This window comes from Apaloderma vittatum, unplaced genomic scaffold, assembly GCF_000703405.1.
Source record: "Apaloderma vittatum isolate BGI_N311 unplaced genomic scaffold, ASM70340v1 scaffold1929, whole genome shotgun sequence".
Classification (NCBI taxonomy): domain Eukaryota; kingdom Metazoa; phylum Chordata; class Aves; order Trogoniformes; family Trogonidae; genus Apaloderma; species Apaloderma vittatum.
In genome coordinates, this window is record NW_009734394.1 from 1 (window position 1) to 15,507 (window position 15,507).

The following is a 15,507-nucleotide window of genomic DNA, read 5'->3' on the forward strand; positions in this document are numbered from 1 at the left end:
CTGCAGAGGATGGACATCAGGCCGAACCACACCATCTACATCAACAACATCAACGACAAGATTAAGAAAGAAGGTATCAGAGTCGCGCGTTCTCTTGGCAGTTTGGCAGTGCCGTGTTTTCAGAGGTTGCCGGGGCTCTCTGAAGTGCCCTGCTGGGGGTGGTGGCTCTGAGGAGTTGGCTACTCGTCATGAATCAGCAGCTAAAGTAGAAAACAGAGCAACAGAAAAAATAGAGCACTACCTTAAATAGAAAATGAAGCCGGTGAGGGGTCTAGAGAACATGTCTTACCAGCAAGGGAGCTGAGAGTGTTTAGTCTGGAGAAGAGGAGGCTCAGAGGAGACCTCATTGCTCTCTACAGCTGCCTGAAAGGAGATTGTAGAGAGTTTGGGGTTGGTCTCTTCTCCCAGGTAACAATTAATAGGACAAGGAATGGCATCAAGTTGCACCAGGGGAGGTGTAGATTAAATATCAGGAAAAATTTCTTTACTGAAAGAGCGGTGAGGTATTGGAACAGGCTACCCAGGGAGGCGATGGAGTCACCGTGGCTGGAGGTGTTCAAAAAACGTGTAGGCATGGTTTAGCGGCGATGGTAGTGTTAGGTAAATAGTTGGACTAGATGATCTTAGAGATCTTTTCCAACCTTAACGATTTTATGAATCTATGAAAACAATTTTTAATTATTTTTGTAAGATAGGAAGCTCCTGATTGCCTCTGTTATATTTCTGTAGTTAACTGCATGGATTAGGTTAGTTTGCCGGTGACTAACTGATGATAGGAGACCTGAGAATATCTGATGGATGCTTAGCAGGCATGTTGGCATACCTGGGTCAGCAGTCCCCTCTGCTGAATGTGGGGGAAATCTGTGTGCTCCTCCTTGGTTTTAGCACCGCGCAGAAGCGGTAAGCATGGCATGAGCTAGCCTGCTTTGCGTCGTCGTGTTAGAGACACTGCCTTGTGACTACTACAGCCCGCTCTACAGAGACATGACTTTGTGCTGAGGAATTTTAGCTCCTCCAAGTGTGCTAAAAAAAAAAATCTCTTGCCCTTACCTAGCTGTATATGCAATGTCTGCATGGAACCATGCACTTAATACTTACGTTTAGCTTTTAATCTAAAGTGATCAAGGTAATTTATTTGTTATTTTTTGTGAACTAAGTGGCTAGATCAGACTAGCGCTGCATAAATGTTTCTTTAGGGTGCTTCAGAAAGACATCTGAAAGTGAAAACAAGTTTGCTGAGAAGTTGCAGATTAACTTGTCAGGATGGTTCTCCTGAATAAATTTAACTTGAAGCTTTGTTTCTAGAATGTTAAGTGCCCTATAAACTAGTAAGTCTCCATTACGAAATTGCGGTTTTAATTTTTCAGTGTAGGGTTTCAAATTCCCTGTAAAGCATGTAAATGTGTTTTAATTTTTTAATATAGTTATTGATGTTATTTTTAAGAAAAGCATTTTCAATATTTTTATAAAAAAATAAATACAGCACTGCATTTGGTCAAGAGCAGCTGGAGGGAGTGCCAGTGGGCTGGTATCAACAGCAATAAACAAGAGATAGTGCTCATGTTGCTGAAATATTTTGAATGTGAGACTTGTGAGTTAGAATGTTTATACAATACAAAGGATTTATTTAGCTTGATTGGATAAGATTAAGGTTTAATTTGGCATGTAGTCAGGTGATTTTTTAATCATGAAAATGGATCCATTGCAGCTGTAAGGTACAGTGTGATCATACAAAAACATATTTGGATCTAGAATATGAAAAAATATTTCGTGTGTGTGAGAGCTGATGAAACGGTTACAAACAAAATTTCCAAATTTAATTAGCCCTCAAGTAGTTACTGATTTTCCATGTTCTTGATTTGTCATAACCTCTTTACTATTGCAGGTTACAGTATTGATTTCCTGATGGGTCTTTGGCTGTTATACATCATACTTGAATGTGTGAGAATGTAGATGTGTGTATATATATATATGAAAAAATGTCTTTACATACTGTTGTGTAGTTTTTGCTCTCTTAGAAGGGCAGAATGGATAGCAGCACAACTTTTTCACTAGCTGGATACTCGAGATGTGAAACCAAAAGTTATACGCCAACTTACAAAAACTGGACAAATAAACTTATACTCGTGCAACAGGTTTGATTAACCTCATGTAACGTATCGCTGTGAGAGCTAAAGGTGGCAAAAAAACGTTGTCCCTGAAGGACAGCACACTGCAGAAATGAACTTTTGCATGTAACCTGTTACAATCTTTTTTTTTTTTCTATCGTCAACAGAACTGAAGAGGTCCCTGTATGCGTTATTCTCGCAGTTTGGTCATGTGGTCGACATTGTGGCTTTAAAGACTATGAAGATGAGAGGACAGGCTTTTGTTATATTTAAAGAACTGGGATCATCGACCAATGCTTTGAGACAACTACAAGGCTTTCCCTTTTATGGGAAACCAATGGTAGGTTATTTCGTTAGCTTTTTAAAGAAAAAAAAATTGGTGTGATACAGTGTTTTGGTACTTGCACCTTATGATTTAACTGTCGTGTACTTTTAATTTTACGATTGTTCAGTCATGTCACGTCGTGATGAATGGATGTAGAAGCTAGAGAGGTGTTGGAGGGACCGTAGTTAAAACACATGCAGAAGTTAAACTTAGCATTTAGGTTTCCTAAGTGTTTTTCTGTGCTGGATTAAATTTTTTAAGATCTTAAATATTTCCATTTTACTCATCATGTCTTCTCTTGAACTGATTAATTCTGTAATGTTACTGAAATTAGGTGCTTTCAGTTAATATATCTAGAGTAACCTTAATTACTATAGAAATGGCTAGCGTTTAATGCTTCAGTTCTGAGTTGACAGTGAGTAGCTTGAAGATCTCTGCCGTTTTACTTTCCAGAAATCAGCAGATCTGACCGGTGATTTATTTTTTAAATCGGTGGCTAATTTGGCTTGTGCATCCATCATCAGATGACCAAACCAAATAACTGAATTTCAGTATAACTTCAGTGAAGCAGATGCACTGCTGGTTGATAGACTGTGATTTAATCACGTATGTGATCAGGTGCCAAACGGCACAATTTTCCCCTTTTTACCCGCTTGGATAATTCAGCATAATTCTGCAACTGATTGTGTGTAAGGGTGTAACGATCCACCTTCAGTGAAGGATGGATTTATTAATGCTGTCTTTCAGCTCATGGCTTTGAACATTACGAAGAGCACTGACAGTTGTGTTGCTGAGCCACGAGCTTTTTTTCATCAACACTTTCTCTAATGAAATCCCTAACAAGGAATTGTGCAAGCTCAGTTCTGTTGTTTACCCTTAAAGAGTTCTGTGCTCGGTAAAACTCAATAGGAAATAAAAAGATTAAGGCTTCATAAGCTTTCAGGTGTATTTCCCTCTTTGAATATTGCCTGCAGCATGCATACTCATATCCAAGCACCAAACAAAACCAATAAAACAAATACCTTCTGACTGCTCTGTGACTTTTTTGTATTGAGATGATCTATGATAGGATTTTGTGCAATTATAATGTTGCACACGTGTGTACTCGTGCCGTTGTGCTGCTGACAGGGTTTGTGCAATCCCATGTGGATTGAGGCAGTGCTTGCCTTTCCCTTGACGAAGTCTTGAGTTTTGCTGAGCTGTCCTGGTTTGAGCTAAGACAAATCAATTCAGTTCAGTGATTTTACTTTTCAGCTGAGTCTCTTCTAAGAGACTGCATGTTCCAAAGTTAACAGCATGTTTCTGCAGACAGCGCCTGCTTCTAGAAGTGATAATGTTTATAACGGTTATAGTTACTAGCGAGGACTGGTGTGCAGAAAGGCTCTTGCTTATACTTACTCCTGGAGTAACCAAGGTCGCTGTCAAATCTTAAGGGTGGCAGGAAGTAAAAGGATCAAAAGGAATTAAAAAGATCGTTCCCTCTCATTTTTTTTAATAGAAGCTAGTGCCAGTTTTGTCAGACGTCCCTCTATCTCTTTGTACGTTACCTTGGCAGATGTTAAAAAGATGCTGTTAGATTAAAATTAGTTAAAATTAGAGTTAAAATTAGTAACTACGATGCTAGGGTTTTTTTTTTCTTGGAGTTCCATAGTTGTGTTCAGAATTCATTACGAGGATTAGATACTCTGTAAACATACCTATGGTTTATAATATTTTTAATGTAAGAAACTCTAGCAAAAATGTGTAAATGCTCAGTAGGAAACGGTTAATGAAAGTGGTGCAAAATATTCAGTATCGTTAACTATAAAATGTACTGTGTTGCTTGGGTTTTTTTCTCTTTTAAAAAGCGTATCCAGTATGCAAAAACAGATTCGGATATCATCTCTAAAATGCGTGGCACGTTTGCCGATAAGGAAAAGAGGAAGGAAAAGAAGAAGGCCAAATCTCTAGAGCAGTCAGCAAATGCAGCGAACAAAAAGGTTATCCCGGTAAGCTTCTTTCCTAGTTAAAAAAGAAAAAAAAACGCTTAAGAAGTACTCTGATTTTTAATTTTTTTTAGGACTAAGTATTGTCTTTTAGTACTTATCAATTCCCTAAATAGTTGTCTGTTGATATCTACTGCTCCTCAGCGCTCACTAGAAGTTGAAGATGAGGGGTCTGATCATACAGTGCTTGCTGTTCTCTTTTTTTCTCTCCTTTCCTATCACCAGATGAAAATAAAGATGTAGGACAAAGGTACAATATACCAAAGTAGAAATTATAAGAAAATAAAGGAGAAGCGTGTGCTTATGCCAGCTTCAAGTGCTGCACCAGCTTTTCCCTTTGGTGTTTTAATGCCATATTTGCTTTATAAGCACTGAAGAATGGTAAATGGGAACAAGATAATTAATTTAGTTAGATGAAAAGGAGTTGGCGGAGAATGTATCTCCACTAATGGTTGGCCTGACCTAAACTAACAACCTGTAGTAATTTATGTGCTGAAGTAGGGCAGAAAACGTGAAGGTCTAGAGTTTGAATATTGTCTTAACTACACTTACTGCCAAGGCACAAATTGGTAGAACAGAAAGCAACATTTTCTAGGTTAGGTATTCAGACTTCTTATGATCTCTTGAAACAACCCAGTTGTTATCTACAAGTCCCTTCAGAAATAATTGCTACTGTCTATAACGGTAATAGCTTTAGTTATCCTTGTGAAACTGGAGTCCTCAGTGGAAACGTCTGTTTTTCTCCTCTTAAGTCTGACCTGTGTAGGCCTTCATTTTCAAAACTACTTGTGTCTATTAAACCAAATTTTATGATATAGAGAAATAGTGATTTGATGTATCTGCTGACTTGGCCATTAGTCAGACCAGATACTGCTGATGTTTTTATTCTTTGATGCCTGGTTTTGGAGTTCAGCAAAATTCACATGCTTTATGTTTCCCTTTGGGAAGTATCTCATAAGCAGCAAATGTTCCTTGGACTGTAGCTTTAAAAATAATCCTTAATATACTTCTTGAGTTGTACAGAAACGTGGTGATGTGTGCTTATATATTTCCTACAGAATGCTTTTGTAAAACTGTTTTGTTCTTATTTATTAGGGAGCAACACAGAATTCAGCCACTGCCCCAGGGACCGCAACACAGAATCAGCAGGTAATGCTTTTTTTTTTTTTGGTGACTAAAAGCACCAAGGTTTAAAAACACTCTCTATGAATAATAGTTTGTTACACTTGGCAACTTGAGGATACATTTTGCAGCTTCCTTCTGCAAGACATTTGTCCGACAGCTAAATCACAGTAAACAAATGAAATCCCACGTTTACTGTATCTGGTTGACATGAAACTCTGCAGTTTCTCATGGTTATACAGAAAACAGCACTATTAACAAATCCTACTTGATTCTTAAGTTTGGACTGTCTTTATTACCAGTTGAAGGATTTTTTTTTTTTCACAATTGTTAATAAATTCCCTTTAACTTACTTTGTTTGGTAGTAGAAAATGGCAAAGACAACTACAGAGGGTGCCAGAATAACTACTTAAAAAGCTTCCTTTCAGGAGTCTGGGGTTCCGCTGGTCACTTTTTTTTAATTTCTCGTGTCTTATTTTCCAAAGGGTTGTGTGGAGATACAGCAACAACTCCCTGTGCTTCACGCTGCTCAGTGACCTAAATGATTCATATGTGTAGAAGTGGATGTACAAAAAGAGCCAGGATTTGCAGGAGGGCAAATACTCTAGAATATTTTAGCCTACCCTGCGTCTCTTTCTTGAGTGCTGTTGAGAACTGCATACATAATCTACAGGGGAAAATTTCTTGCTCCCAGTCTGGGTTTTCTTTTGAGTATCCTTTGTTACAAAGCACAATATGTGCGTGTCAGTTTTGCATCAAAGCCCGGCACTGGGTAATTGTATCTGAACTTTGGAAGTTTATTTTCTAATTACACTGCCTGGAATGTTTCCCTTAGCCAAAAGAAATTGCTCTTCTGAGGTATTAACTTACTTGGGACCGTTATTAGGACATTTAAAGTTGGGGCATCCAGTTTCTTTTTATTTTTTAAATTTCCTTGATGACTTGGGGAGATTCCAGCCTTCCAGGCCACTTCCTGCGAACTGACTACTCAGCTTTGTGTCTGGTGCGTTACTACAGATTCATAATCAGCAGGCAAATCTGTTAAATACTCTGAAGCTTTAAGTCTAGTGGGGTTTTGAATTAATAAATCTGAGTAGAGCACCACAGTAAACCCATGTGGGTTTTGTACGTTTCAGTTGCCCAAAGATACTCAATATTTCGGTACTACTGGAGAGGAACGGGGTGTTTATCTTCGCCCCCCACTGCACTTACAGAAGACTGCAAGCCTTACCTAGGTTCTTCCACTGCCAGTATCTTGAGTTATTGAGTTTAGATATGATGTTAAGACAATGCTGAGATTTTTGTGGAAATAAAAGCCTCTCCAAATTCATACCTGCTTGTAAAAGAGCCAAGGGGCTGCCTGTTGTGTGAAGGTGTACTTCAGGTGTGAAGTCTAGCTAGCAGTGTTATGAGCAAAACTAAGGATACGTGAGTCCGATTCAAAAATCGTGCAGACAGATACAGAGAAAGAGAGAGCTGTGTATAATCTTCTGAGCTTTGCTCTTCTGTTGTTGCAGGTGCCTGATAACCCACCGAACTATATCCTTTTCCTTAATAACTTGCCTGAGGAAACGAATGAGATGATGCTGTCCATGTTATTCAATCAGTAAGTTTTGAATAAAAAGGACTTCATCTTTGAACTCTTCTGTTACCTGTATGCTTTTTCTCAGTGGGCAGGCTGACTTTTTAAAAATAAGAGTTTCTGCTGAAGGCGTTTCAGTTCTTTGTCTTACTGCCGAGATTACAGATATCAGTTCTGATGATTTGGTGCAGAAAGCAAATCCGATTTTTTTTTGTAGCTGGTTTTGATTGTCTAAATTATCTACTATCAATCTGCACCGGAATTAAGCTGCTGACTGCAATAATGAAAGACTTTACGACAGCAGGAGCAGTTTTAAAAGTAGCTTTAGTTGCTTCTGTATGTGCATGAGACCAATTAAATTGCTTCCACAGAATGATCCTTAATTGAGATAAGATTCCAGAGACTGGACATATAAAGCCCTTTGTTTTAAATCCTTCATTAATAGTAACTGTTATGCTGGTAGATGCTCATGCTAAGGCCTTACAGCTACTGAAGAGAGGTATTATCAAACTAGGAAATATGATCTGACTCTTCCACCTTGTTTTCAAGGTTTCCTGGATTCAAAGAAGTGCGCTTAGTGCCTGGGCGCCACGACATCGCGTTCGTGGAGTTTGAAAATGAGAATCAAGCAGGAGCTGCTCGAGATGCTCTCCAAGGATTCAAGATTACTCCATCTCATGCCATGAAAATCACTTACGCGAAGAAATAACCAGACTCTCCTGTAAAGGACTTCTGTGGATAGTCGTTATTTTAATACAACGATACTTTCATCAGAGCTAGTGTGTTTGCTGTTCTCTGCAGAAAAATTAAGGACTGGTGTAAAACTGCCACAGCAGCCAGGACAGATGTAGGATTTCCACGGATCTACTGGATAGTAAACTTTTGTGTTGAATACTAAATTTTTATCAAATAAATTCAGTTTGTACTGTTTTCAAGCCATGTTTTTCCTCAAATATGTGTTACAATCTGTTAGGCTTGCAGGGCTTATTCAGTATACTGGTCTTAGCAGTGATTTCAGTAAATGGTTGAGGACAAGCATTCTGGCTCTTTATGAGCACAATGCAGATGAGCCTGATGATCTGGTTTTTATTTTTTTTTTCCAAAATACGTGTCTTAATTCTTTTGGGTTTGTTGTTTGGGTTTTGTCAGGTGGGTGGTTTTTTTTTTTCCATTTGTCAAAAACATCTACAGGTCTTGTGTGACATAAAATAGGCTGAATGCACTGAAGTAATCAGATACAATATTGTGAGTTGTAACTCTTCTAAATATTCGGGTGTAAAAATCACCTCAAAAGCTCAAGTGTTTTGTTCAGGTGCTGGAAGACTTAGAAGAATATTTTAGGTTAAGGAAGCAATGAAATTTACTTAATACGTGACAACATTTTTGATGTATCTTGCTGTTTTGCCTGGGAGGATTGCAGCCAGGCCTTTGAAGATTAATGTTTGAGAGGAAATGATATCACAGTGTTTGTCTTATTCCTCACTTCTTGAACGCTTTCCCTGTGAGGCCACCAGCTGACCTTTATGACAGGAATAATGGGATGGTGTTAGCATGATTTCCTTTAGAAATAATCAGGCAAGTATTAAGGTAACTGATATTTAGGCAAGCAGCTATGGCGAAGAATGTTTTGCATTGTAGCTAGATTGCAAATGTTGAGCCTTTTTCTGTTTCCCAAGTAGTTTGGTCAATGGGGGTGGGAGGAAGGATGCTGGAGGCTGTAGCCTTTCCTCTGTTACTTGTATTGCCTGGGCTTGACTGTAGCTGCAAGCAGCTGTTTCTCCAGCTTGTGTTCTGGTGCAATTGAGGTCTGACTTACAACTGTTCTTTGGATAGAGTGCTTAACCTTCAAGGAGGTATGATTGCTTTCTATAAAATTGTGGTATACTTCGTAGTTCTGGTATGTCAGCTCAATTTCTGAATGAGTGCTACGTTATCTGTAAGCATAAAATGAGCTACATAAACCACCGGTTTTGCACGAGACCTGAAAAGTCTTTCATCTTCTGCTCCCAGACAATACGATGCTCCTTCCAGTGTCATTTTGATAACTGTCCTGTCTCCAGACATCTATTTTTTTCATTCTTTTTAGTGTTTTTTTTTTTATGATTGCACAAGTATTCTAATACTTCCAAGTAAAAATCATCTCCATGTGCCTGTAAGGGAGTAAAAGCGACTGTTATTCCATAATGAACCTTACGTTTTCCCTTCTGCGATCATGGTTTCATAGCTGTTAACTATGAAACCCATCAGTCTGCGTACATGAGGCCACCGCTGCATCTTTATTCACTTGGAGGAGTTGGTGTGGAGCTGTGCCTGAAGGAAGGGCGTTGGATGTTGCATGCAGGAGGCCGAAAGATTGGAGGAGAATGGTGAAGTCAGCTGCAGTAGGAGGATGATGCTAGAAATTGCAAGATGCTCTTTCTTTAAAAGAGAGCGCGGGATTTTTGATGACAGTTGATGGCTTCCTCTGCTCTGCTTGCAGACAGAGCTGGGGCAGCCGGCAGCTTTTCAGGCCTCCTTGTGAATCGAGAAGCCCTATTTCTCTGGTAGGCTGTTTTGGGAATTCCCAAACTCGCTCTAGGTCACTTTTGGGGGTTGATCCAGACCGGCCTTCTGACAGTGGTGATGTGAATCGCTTCTGGTGCCGTAGCTGTGGTGGTGATTCCCTTTGGGCCTATGTGCCCATCTCTTTTAATTAAAATACTTGATAAAAGTCTTTTCCTCATTTATGCTATGACAAGATTCTGGGAAGTTAAATGAATTCTAGAAGTCCTGTGCGAGGCGTAAAGAGGACCTTTGGAGTCAGCCTGTAGCTCTGAATGTTGTTCAGCATCTGCAAACTCCCACCTGAGCTCAGCCATGTAAATAAAAGTGAAAAGGTCGCTGTCCTGGTGTAACCTGTGTTTTCCTCTTGACTGCATGTCCCTCAAGAAGGGATCTTGCCTACACAAGTAAGCTATGCTAGAACCTTTTAGACTTCACGTTTAAATTGCTCACCTGCAAAGATTTTTACTGGGTTTCAACTCCCTAATGCGTTATTTACATTTGTGTCCATGTGTTAGTAGGTCCTTTCTCTACTGGGAATCTGCCACTGAGGGTTTATGGTCCAGTGAAGATTACACTTGTTAGTAAGCATTTGTGAAAATCAAGAACTTGAGGATTTGGAAGGATGTAATTTCCTTTGCTGCTTACCAGGGTCTGGCTTAATTTTCCTTCTCAAACTTTGCTTGAGGTAAGATTAAGACTACGGACAACTACAGGAAGGCTTAAAATGTTTAATGCGGTTGCTGATTGAAATGTTAATGCAAAATGGATTCGGGAAGGGATTTCGTTTTGTGAGCGGACCCTGAGGTCTTCCCGCCTGCGGCTCCTCTCGTGGGGTGGAATGTTGCCCTGACCCCTTCCCATTGGTCCGGCTTGTTTGTCCAGATGTCTGCCTCTTCCATAAAAGATGGGGATTGCTGGACCCAGCACGCATTCGGCAGGCGCTGTAGCAAAAAAAATGACACAACATGTTTATTTGGTTGTTTTACTTTTGTCTCTCGGATTGACGCATCCTCTTGTAACTGGAATTTTTATGGACAAGCTTGCCAGCAAGAAGCTGTGTGCTGATGATGACTGTGTCTGTAAGTAATTTTCCTTCAATTTTGAGGACAAAAGAGCCTTAGAAATGACTGCAGAGTTTGGATGTGGTAGTCTGAGGGAAAACTACTCGGCTTACTTAGCTCTGTTCTATTTGCATTGGTTTGTCAGCTTTAAAAGCAGCCTGGGAGGGTTTCTGTGCAATGTCACGTAAGGGGCTTTTCTAAAGGACATTTTTCACTCAAGTGAAAGGTGAGTGTAGAGAGAAGGATTCTAACTTCCCCTACAACGAAATGGCACGATCTTACTTTGCTTATTGGAGAACAGAAAAACGAGAACAAGAAATTTTTGACGGCTTCTATTAATTTCAGGATAACCCACTTCTACATGTGTGCATACGAACGCACACATATTTATATTTTTATCTCTAAAAGTATATATGCATTAAAATTTGTCCACCTCATTCTTTTTTCTTTTTTTTCCTAGACACAATTTCCCTTGCCAGAGCAGAAGAGGATTATAATGCTTCAGACTGCAGATTCATTAATATTAAAAAAGGGCAGTTGATTTATGTTTACTCAAAACTTGTGAAAGAAAAAGACTCTGGAGAATTCTGGGCTGGAAGTGTAAGAGGAGATTCTTGTGTGTATGAGAAAACCAGAAGTAGATTAACATGCATTTCGGTCAAGAAATGGATGCTAATGCTGAGCTTGCGTCAGTTTTAAAGCAGCAACTTAGTTTTCAAAGTGAATGTTTAAACTTAAACTGATTGAGAAATCTCGAGGGTTTTAATTTAATATTGTTTTTAATGAAATATCTTCAATAACTGTATGGTAATTTGGAACTGAACCTTAACAGAAGGGCTCAATGGTTCTTTCTGTGGCTGTTTGTTTAAACTACGGAGGAGAAGGTTTTTATCACAGTTGGTCATAGAATTCTTAAATTTAAGGAAAGAGAAGAGAAGTGTTAGCTGCATTTAAAAAAATAAATAAAATAAGATAAACCACAGGCAGGATTAATTTACTCCAAAAAAAATTGAATGCCTGTGTCAGAACTTGTGTTAATGGTTCGTTTCGCGTGCCTGCTAATTGGAAACTAGAAAATCTGAAACCAGAGTCGGAAACACTGTTAGTAACTGCTCTTGACTGAATTATGAACTAGCTTGCGCCAGATGAGGACTGTTGTAAGGTGCCTAATTACATGTCTCCTTGCTTGAAGGTTTATGGAGAACAGTATGAAGACCATATGGGGACAGTTGGTTATTTCCCTAGCAGTTTAGTCTCAGAACAACATGTCTATCAAGAAGCAAATAAGACTGTTCCTACGACGGTAAGGAATTTGCAAAAGCCCAGCTGGCTACGTAATTATACTTGGCCGTGTAATACTAATTTGCTGTAAAAACAAATCATGGTTGTGGCAGTTGATTGTAGCATATCACAGATGCTTAGGGATCCCATCTTTGGGTCTTTATACAGGCAAATAGCCTCAGTAATATCCCTAACATAAGCTCTCTGATATTGCAGGCATTGCAAATGCTGCATTAAGAGCTTCATCCTATTAGAGTTCCCCTTGATTTGAATAGTATTCCTTCAAGGCCGTGTAAGTTTTACCCAAAGCTTTCTCTTTTAGTGTCTGGCTATTGTGCTGCACACTTCAGTAATGTGGGCAAGTGTGCTTTCTTTTAACTGTGCATATGTAGATCATACAGAACTGCTGGTTTATCGAAAGCATGCTTGTTCTCTCATGGCTCTCTCAAGTTATTGGTTCATTAAAAAAAGCTGGATTTAAAAGCTTCTGGAACCATGTTAGTGTTTTACAATGTGTAATTTTACTGAAAATCTGAACGCTTCACAGAGGAGTGGAAGAAGAGGGCTCTTTCTCAGAGGCTGGTGTGGTTTGGCTTACAAAAAATGCTTACTGGTAGCTTGTTTCTATGCTTAAAAACAAATTGGGTGGTAACTTCACAGTAATTGCCTTCATCAATACTGAATATTTAGCTATATGCTGTTTTGAAGCGTATGGCAAAATGTGATTAGTGTGGCAATCTTGGAATCACATCTGGAGTCTTCAGTCTTAGATCCAGATTTTTAGATGGGTTTCATTAACACAGAGGAAATAAGTGAAAGGAAGAATTTTGTTTCATGTTAATAGTTGCTAGGATTTGCGTTATAATGTGTCAGACAAGCTTGATTTGAGGAAACCTGAATCTCGGATAAGTGGTTGCTTTTCTTGACGCTACATTAGGTTATTTTGAATTTGGCCCAGAAGCGATTAATTAGCCACAGAACATGAAAGAATGACTAAAATATTTTTCTAAGCTCTTCTTAACAACATGACAGCCAGTCTGCTGCGTAGCATCCTGAACTGGGAGCGGAGGTAGGTTAAAGCGATGTTTAAGGCTGACGTGGATTCCAGAATGGGCTGTTGTCAGGCTGCAATGCAGAACTGTAATCGGAAAGTAATTTTCTTCTGCAAAACTAGCGACACGAGCTTTCACAGTCCTTTCACCCTTACTTCACGTTCTCGCTCTGCGGGAACTTCGCAACAAAGATCAAGGGTGATGCAGGTAGCTTCTTCTCCTCCTGCTGCTCTCAGCCGTACGTTGCAAATGTGACCTTAAGGATCTTGACTAATCTGTGTAAGAGCACGCTGCTTGCTCCAGAAATATCCCTTTAAGGTGCAGTTTTATACAGAGACAGTGCTGCATGCTGACACAGACACTTCTAATGCCACCAGCCAGCTATCTGCAAGTCAGAAGCTGGTCTCTTGCTCGCAGCTCTTTAAACCTTCCCCTAAACCACAGCTGCAAAGCCCCATATTGCTGTTACAGTGGGTTCCCTGACGAAGGGGTTGCCGTTTGTCTTAGGTGACCTGATGATGCCCAAAGCGTAAGCGTTGATCAGCGTGTGGCACGTGCACCTGATGGAAGCGCTGGGTGACACGTGCGAATGGCATCGCATGGAGGAATGACTGACAGGGAACTTGACAGAGAAAATTGTTGGAGGGGGAGCCTGCCTGCTGCACTGCAGAGGAGTCTGAAAGAAGCCATAAGCTGGGGGGCCTCTGCATCTCTGACCCTCCTTTTATTTTATTTTATTTTTTTCCCCACAAAGTGAAACTTTCACTGTTGGAGTCATGTGTGGCATCAGCTACAGACCCTGCTAATAAACGTTCCCGCCTGTGAACTTCTTTCAATATCCTTTTGTGCAGCTCTGGGTAATCTGTGCCTGTTGGGTGCTGTTTGAGCAATAAATCTTAGAGATTTTTTTTTTTTTTCTTCCCCCAGTGCCGCTACTTCTGAGCGTTTGAATCACACTCAATACAATAGACTCGACACAATAGAAATGTGTGTACGCACAATAGACTGTGTGTACTACAAAGCGGTGTTGGATTGCCTGCCTTCCCTCAATCACTTGAAACTGCCCATTTGCTGGCTAAGATGAAAGCACTTTCATTACCCGTAAGCATCTGCTCTGCAACAGCTCCCTGTTTTCTGCTTCCAGCGGACAGCTCTATGTGATAACGCTGGTCTAAAGTAAATGTTGTGCAGTCTGAGCACCGCAGCGTGATAATTCCCTGCAGCAGAGTCGAAACCTACGTAGCCATATAAGTTAATAATAGAAAAGTCAGATGTAAGCGATGGGCTAGGGAAGTCTGGCTGAAAGATTTCAAGCAAAATACTGGCATTTGTTTTCTAGTTGCATTTCTCTGTAGCAAGCGTATTGCATAGCCTCAGCCTGTTCAAGTCATCCTTTTTGTGTGTGATTAGGAATTAAGAATAAACGTTTACATATGAATAATAAATCCAAGCGTGAGTGTGGGAATACGGAACAGAAAAGGGAGATAAAGGACTCATTTGAAATGAAGAGAGAAGGTACCTAATTCACTTAAGATGATTTGTGCTGGCCATATATATTTTTTTAATCAAAAGATAAAAGATCTTTTTCAGAATACTTTGAATATGGTGTATTTTAAGTATATTTTAGTGTATTCTATGTTTGCATCTACTCGTGTACCTTGGGGGTATGTTAATCCGTCAATAATCTCAAAACATCTTTCCTTTTTACTCTCTTCTTCAGGACATTGATTTCTTCTGTGAATAGCACTGAAAGTGATCGTGTCATCTCTTAACTGCTACCGGGAAAAACTGACAGGAGGAAACCTGGACGCCCTCCCTGAACACAGCCCTTCCTGTAATAGATGGTCGTGAAACAAGTAGTCTGTCTTCAAAACAAGAAAGTTTTTGTTTGAAAAGGGTGATTTGCAATGGGGAAATAGTCCTACATGGGATTTGTTCTTTAGAAATTTTTTACCTATGTATACTTGGTTACTTGCTAATAAAGCTAATAGCCTTTAGTAAGTTGTAAGTCGATGTGGTACGTACACGCTATGTATGGAATTAGATGTGTGATCTTGCATTTTCCTGTTCTAACCTCACACCATGTAATAGACATTAAAATACATTCCTTGGGCGAGCCGGCTTGTGACCTGGTGGGTGGGATTGGGCACAGGGTGATTCGCAATGGGGAAATTAGTCCTACGTGGGATTTGTTCTTTAGAAATTTTTTACCTGTGTATACTTTGTTACTTGCTAATAAAGCTAATAGCCTGTGAGTTGTAAGTCAGTCAGGTACGTACACGCTATGTATGGAATTAGATGTGTGATCTTGCATTTTCCTGTTCTAACCTCACACCATGTAATAGACATTAAAATACATTCCTTGGGCGAGCCGGCTTGTGACCTGGTGGGTGGGATTGGGCACGCAGAGCCACCAGCTGGGGTGGGACACCCTCTGCCCTCTTGTG

At 39.8% G+C, this 15,507-nt stretch overlaps 2 protein-coding genes across 2 annotated transcripts; both read left to right on the plus strand.

Annotated features, from left to right (window-relative positions):
* Positions 1-9: 9 nt before the first annotated feature.
* On the plus strand, positions 10-7,938 carry SNRPB2 (small nuclear ribonucleoprotein polypeptide B). Its single transcript, XM_009876229.1, has 6 exons — positions 10-73; positions 2,276-2,448; positions 4,281-4,421; positions 5,514-5,567; positions 7,058-7,146; positions 7,672-7,938. The coding sequence occupies exons 1-6, from the start codon at positions 10-12 to the stop codon at positions 7,829-7,831; spliced, it is 681 nt and encodes a 226-aa protein (XP_009874531.1). The 3' UTR covers positions 7,832-7,938.
* Positions 7,939-10,621: 2,683 nt separating this feature from the next.
* Positions 10,622-14,804, plus strand: LOC104279060 (otoraplin). Its single transcript, XM_009876228.1, has 4 exons — positions 10,622-10,745; positions 11,188-11,327; positions 11,920-12,030; positions 14,781-14,804. Exons 1-4 carry the CDS (start codon positions 10,622-10,624, stop codon positions 14,802-14,804), a joined length of 399 nt encoding a protein of 132 aa, XP_009874530.1.
* Positions 14,805-15,507: the final 703 nt, after the last annotated feature.

Coding starts and splice junctions, on each gene's coding strand:
- SNRPB2 (XM_009876229.1), top strand. CDS start 10: ATGGACATCAGGCCGAACCACACCATCTACATCAACAACATCAACGAC. Junction 74..2,275: donor CGACAAGATTAAGAAAGAAG/GTATCAGAGTCG, acceptor TATCGTCAACAG/AACTGAAGAGGTCCCTGTAT. Junction 7,147..7,671: donor CTGTCCATGTTATTCAATCA/GTAAGTTTTGAA, acceptor CTTGTTTTCAAG/GTTTCCTGGATTCAAAGAAG.
- LOC104279060 (XM_009876228.1), top strand. CDS start 10,622: ATGACACAACATGTTTATTTGGTTGTTTTACTTTTGTCTCTCGGATTG. Junction 10,746..11,187: donor TGCTGATGATGACTGTGTCT/GTAAGTAATTTT, acceptor TTTTTTTCCTAG/ACACAATTTCCCTTGCCAGA. Junction 12,031..14,780: donor ATAAGACTGTTCCTACGACG/GTAAGGAATTTG, acceptor TCTCTTCTTCAG/GACATTGATTTCTTCTGTGA.